This window comes from Cynara cardunculus, unplaced genomic scaffold (genome assembly GCF_001531365.2).
Source record: "Cynara cardunculus var. scolymus isolate 2C unplaced genomic scaffold, CcrdV1 Un_Scaffold_2789, whole genome shotgun sequence".
NCBI lineage: Eukaryota > Viridiplantae > Streptophyta > Magnoliopsida > Asterales > Asteraceae > Cynara > Cynara cardunculus.
In genome coordinates, this window is record NW_020201223.1 from 6,265 (window position 1) to 12,056 (window position 5,792).

General features: G+C 38.2%; 1 protein-coding gene across 1 annotated transcript; it reads left to right on the forward strand.

The window, feature by feature from the left end:
• Positions 1-470: 470 nt before the first annotated feature.
• LOC112503266 (prothymosin alpha-A-like) lies at positions 471-1,111 on the forward strand. The gene is made up of 3 exons (XM_025107328.1): positions 471-545; positions 665-934; positions 986-1,111. The coding sequence occupies exons 1-3, from the start codon at positions 471-473 to the stop codon at positions 1,109-1,111; spliced, it is 471 nt and encodes a 156-aa protein (XP_024963096.1).
• Positions 1,112-5,792: the final 4,681 nt, after the last annotated feature.

Genomic DNA, 5,792 nt, shown 5'->3' on the forward strand with positions numbered 1-5,792 from the left:
ATATATATATATATATATACAAATAGCATCCATATATATATATATATATACATATCCATATTTCCCATGATCAAATAGAAATTAATCACATATTCACGTAATCATACATCAAATAATCACATAATAATTACCTCAGGTGATAACCGGGACCCAGTTATCACACATAGGGTGATGACGCGCAAATATTTTCATCATTGCACATCTTTTCGAAGAGTCGTTTTTCTCTCTCTTCATTCTCTCTCATCATACCTGTAAATACATGAGATACCCTCTCATATCACTATTTACGCTTACAGAAACTCTCAAGAAATTTTGCTCTCAAGATTTGCTACAAGCAAGAATTCAAGAACTTCTATAACCTTCAAGCCGCTTTCCTTTCATACTAAACAAAACAGGTTGGTAATGCTCGTGAAGGAAGACCTTACTCACGGCCTCTCTGTTGTAAAAGCTGAGGTCGTGAAGTAAAGGATATGCTGGCAACAGTGCAATATGAAGTCGTAGACAACACTGAGGCCGTGGCTGCTATCGCCAGCAAGGCCGAAAAAGTCCAGGCTTAGTTCACTAGGCATATGAGCTGCTTCATCAAATCTTTCAGCTCCTGCAGCAACCAGCCTAAGTCCCTGAACCTGTGTTCACTGAATCTGACCATCATCAATTGGAGCAGCTGGCCGCCTTTAATTTATTGCAAGCTGAAGCTCTCTCCAACTTGGAGCACCGAGTTAAAGACATCTCCTCGAGTCCTAGTGATCTCACCTTGCATCTTGATGATGAAAAAGAGGGGGAGAAAGACAAGAGTGAGAAAATTGCCATGGAGAATGCCAGTAATGCTGCTGTTGATGAAGCCCTTGCTCTTTTCCCTCATGCAGATGTTATCCCTGCCGTTAAGGATGCCAACAAAACTGATGAAGTTGAAGCTGAGGATGATTATGATGTCGTAATAGCTCTGGCTACTCAATAAGACCTTCCCCCTACTTCAGCATTGCAGAATGGTGGTGATGAGAAAATTGATGATGAAGAGGAAGATGAGGATAAAGAACCTCAGATCCCTAATGTTGGACAACACCTTGGAGACGACGATGATGATGAAGATGATGACGACTTTACCATTTAATACCATCCAAGACCAGCTTAGAAGATTGTCTCCCTTAGGGAACCAACTTCCTAGAAGGAGAGAACCTCAAAGAACCAACACTCTTCCTCCAAGGACAAGGGAATGGCTGAAGAAAGGAACGTTGCCATCCTCTTCAAGAAAATCAATCCAACGAAGGTAGCTCAATGCTCCAGGTTCGTGCCCTTTTCTCCAAAATCTGATCCCTCTACTCTTCTACTTACTGCACCAACAAACCCTTGTGGTACTCTAGATGAAAGTAACTGATATCCCAACATCTGAAGCTGATAAGGACCAAAGGATAATTTAGTTGAGAAGTCTCTAGTTGTCCAAGCTCTGGCCAAAGGGAAACTCAATAAGAAGGATCCAATCAAAGCTCAGGCCCAACTTTTGTCACAAGCTGAACAAGAACATTAACAAATGCTCACGCTAAAAGACCGAGACCTGAAATGGTGCAATGAAAGTATCAAAGAAAGGATAAGTCCCCAGAAGATCTCAAACGTCACCATCAGTGGATGGATGAAGGATGGCGGACTTCTTATCTTATTGGTCATCTTTAGAGAGAATTAAGATGATGTCACCAAGTACCCTTCTTACCTTGGGAAGTATGTCTTCGATGAATGGCTAGAGATTCGACAGGCTATTCAGCGATCAAAGTCAAAGCATAAGCCGCTCATTGAAGATATTTTGAACGATTTATTCAAGAAGGTGTCCAAGATCGTCGAGGTCCTTCCTCTGCCAAAGAAGCCTCCTTCTAGATGAAAACACCTTTCAGATCATAAAGATGGACCATCCCATAAGAACGAACATGAGACTAAATTCCCTTTGGATGAAATTCTGAAGGATCAAAAGGAGTCAGATCTCCCAAAGCTGAACCTGACACTACTAAGAAAGGTCCCTTCATACCTAACACTGTTCACGTGAAACCTGAGTATGGACTCATGTTCATTGACTATGACGGTGAATATAGGTTCCAGCGAGTATCCGAGTTCCACCTCTGTCCGATAGATCATTTGCAGTATCTCAGGACCTGGCTAGATAATGATATCTTTGGAGAGGTGATGGAACGCAAGATCAGAAAGGAGATGCTGAGATGAAAGAAGCTTGGAGAAGATGTACCTGGTTATATCAACTTCAGAGACTTAGATTAGACGTCCTTTTTATTTTGTAAATCTTATTTTCTTTTCTTTACTTTAAGTATATAACCTGTATGTAATAGGTCTACCAGTATTGATGAAAGACTTGTAATATTTTCCATTATTTAATATTCAATGAAATCACTAGTTCATTGAAAAAAAAATCCCTGAAAAGAGTAAATGGAACAAGTATTTATGAGCCCAGTACTCTTACATTCACTGACAACTTTCTAGTTAATGAATATGCTTTCAATTTCAGTTATCATTATTATGTCATATTATCCTTGAACATGTAATCCTTTACAACTTTAAGTAAATTTTCATAAGTAAATTGTATCACTGAAAAAGATCCCAAAACAGTTAAAAGGGACAAGTATTTTACTAAAACCTTTTCCTTACTGATGTAACTTAAGCAAATGTGTGAAGTCTGTGCAAGATTCACCGAACGCTGATGAGACCCTTCAGCAATTCCAATGTTCAGCGATCAAATGAACTTGTCAAGCAAGATTGTTTTTTTCTTGTCCTCTACACATAAATGACAAACCTATACCCTTCTAAGTATAGTACAGTATGGAGCCACTCTTTTGACTCTAAACGTGCTTACCTACTTTATGAAAGAGGACTGCTCTACAACCAAAAAGAACTATATACTGTAGCAAAGGACAAACATTCCTCTAAAAGCTTGTCATGTGTCCTATAGCTTCTGAATTGCATTAAATGCAATGCGTATAAATAGTTGAGTGGTTCTCCTCTCACTTATCATCTTCCTCACTCTAAAACTTACCCAAAAAGTTACTTCTCTCTCTTCTTTCTGTCTAAGAGAAAGACCCACTTTAACAAGTGAAGAGCACATTTTCTTCTTACCTTATTTCTTGTAGCAAATCTTTTCTTATTGTTATCTGTATTTTGTGTGTATCTTAGATTGTTTAGATAGGTTTTGTATTCCATCTCTTCCACAAACAATCTGTAAAATTTGTATTGATCTTCTTTATCAATATATAATTTTTAAAAGTGAAAGTTACTGTGTTTGTATTCATCTCCCCTTCTACAAACTGTTACCTATAAACTCTTGTAGATCTGGTTGGGACCAACAGGGCCGCTGAAAACGTATGTGAGATACCGACTGAATCTAAGAAGGAGCCCAATATTTTATTTTTGAATTCTGTGCCATTATCCGTTCTGAGATTTTGAACAGATAACCGCAGATTAACTTGGACGCTCTTGAGAAATGGAATTATAATATCTGGTACTTCATCCTTAGACCGTAGAAACTTGACCCACATGTATCTGGAATAGTCATCAACTATCACGAATACATAATGTTTTTTCGTTGATACTGTGAACCCTCATTGGACCACAGAGATCCAAGTGCAGAAGCTGTAGGGGTTGATCAGTGCTATGCTCCACTTTTGACTTGTGCGAAGGTCTTTTCATCTTACCTAACTCGCAGGCTACACATACAAGATCTTTCTGAATTTTGAGATCTGGTAATCCTTTTACTAAGCCTCTAGTTACCAGCTTGTTCAAATTTTTGAAGTTCCGATGAGAGAGATGTCTTTGCCACAACAGATTTTGTTGCATAGAAGCTTCAAACATAAAGCAGACGTAAGTATGTACTTTTAAATTCGACAGATTAATTGTGTAGAGGTGATTTCCGCTTCCTGACTATGATTTACCATATTCAGTTCGAACAAATTGACCTCAATTTTTTCCATAGAATTGACCTATGCTGAATTGATTATGCCCAAGTCCCTCAACATTAAAAACCTTTCTTAATCGTGAAGTTTCCTTGAACAATATCACCATATTCAAGAATTGGTGAAACCGGTCGTTCCCAAAGTTTATGGTTCCTTCAAAAGAATTAGTGAAGTTAGATAATAACTCCTTTGTTGATCCTCTCTTTCAGTGATTTGATGATAATCCCTTTTCACTTATACGTTGTATTTATGTTTCTGTCTTTTCAGTTCCAGCGATCATCAGAAGAACTTGTATTGTAATTCAACCAGAGACAGCGATATTTCAAAAAGACAACACTCACACCAAAGAACCTTCAGCTAATGTCAAAGACTGAAACTAAAGATTAGAGAATGGCGAGTACATGATCTGAAGCAGTACTCTGTGATTACAAGTCTGTCTACATATGTGTGAACACTGCTCACGCCTCAGTAAATGCTGAAGAGACCTCCAGGTTATTCCAGCATTCAACGATTAAAGGAAGCTTTCTTAGCACGATTGTTGTTGTCTTGTCTATATGCACACAAAGGACAAAACCATACCCTTTCTAATAGTTAGTACGGTATGGAGCCGACTAGTCGACTCTATTGCCCACCAACTTTAGGTAAGGATGTCTGCTCATGAATAGTGCTTTTTGTACTATTCATTGTAGCAAAGGACAAGCCTTCCTCTTAAGGCTTGACACGCACTCTAACCCTACCATATTGCATTAAATGAACATTTAATGCACTGGGTATAAATATAAGTGTTTCTTGTCCATGCAGAGTGCGCGCAACTCACTTTCTAAACCTAATTCTTACTTTGAGCATTTCCTAGCTTAAGTAAAGGAACTGTTAGCTCTCATATTTCATTTAATGTAGAAGTACGAAAAAGTACTACTGCAAGTGTTGACAGAAGAGGTCTACCACAGAAGACCACAGAGGACCAACAACAGAAGGTGTTCAATCGTACAAGTCAAAAGTGACAGAACCTCTGTTGTCCATCACAGAGGTTCTGGAAACTTGTCCTCTGTGAACAAAAGCATACAAGTCGAGAATGACAGAACCTCTGTTGTCTCTCACAGAGGTTCTGGAAACCGATCCTCTAGCATCAAGAGCTTACAAGTCACATCCAGCAGAGCCTCTTGGATGGCTCACAGAGGATTTGCAGTATTATCTTCTGTGAAGAACCTCTTCTCACCGCTTTACTTAGGTTTGTTAGCTGCACGTGCTTATAACGTGACTATGTTTGTAATCTGCTTTATTTGAACGGCTTAGATCATTTCACTTGTCTAGGTCATGTCAGAAAAGCCGATAGGAACTAGTATAAATAGCAGCTTAGGCCTTTGTAATTCTGTGTGCTTCTCGTATTGTAATTGTCAATATTTTCAATAGAATTGAAAATCATTTGAAGCTATTCTCTCTTGTTCTTCATATTCTTCATCTGTGTTCTTGATTGATTATTTGCTCTGTTTGTTCATTTATTTGTTTCCGCTGCACTGTAATCGTTCTAAGAGTTCATCCAGAGTAAGTGATTAAATACCAAGCTGAATCTAAAGGTCCTAACAATTGGTATCAAAGCAGGAATCAAATTCTAATTTGATTTATTCTGTTCTTGGTATTAATCTGCATTTGCTCAAGAACACTAGTTTTTTTCTCCTGTTTACCCTGTTTCATTCAAATTCAATAGAGAACTTGGTTATTAACTCATTCATGAGTACTGGATCTCAATTAAAGCCTCCTATGCTTATCTGTGATGAATATCTGCAATGGAAAGAGTAGATGATCAACTTCCTAGAAGAAATTCACCCTAGAATGTGTGAATTTCTCTATAAT

What these genes read in the sequence shown, in the direction of transcription:
- LOC112503266 (XM_025107328.1), top strand. Translation starts at nt 471, where the DNA reads ATGCTGGCAACAGTGCAATATGAAGTCGTAGACAACACTGAGGCCGTG. An exon ending in TCGCCAGCAAGGCCGAAAAA is followed by an intron (nt 546 to 664) that starts GTCCAGGCTTAG and finishes CAATTGGAGCAG; the next exon opens with CTGGCCGCCTTTAATTTATT. An exon ending in CTGAGGATGATTATGATGTC is followed by an intron (nt 935 to 985) that starts GTAATAGCTCTG and finishes TCAGCATTGCAG; the next exon opens with AATGGTGGTGATGAGAAAAT.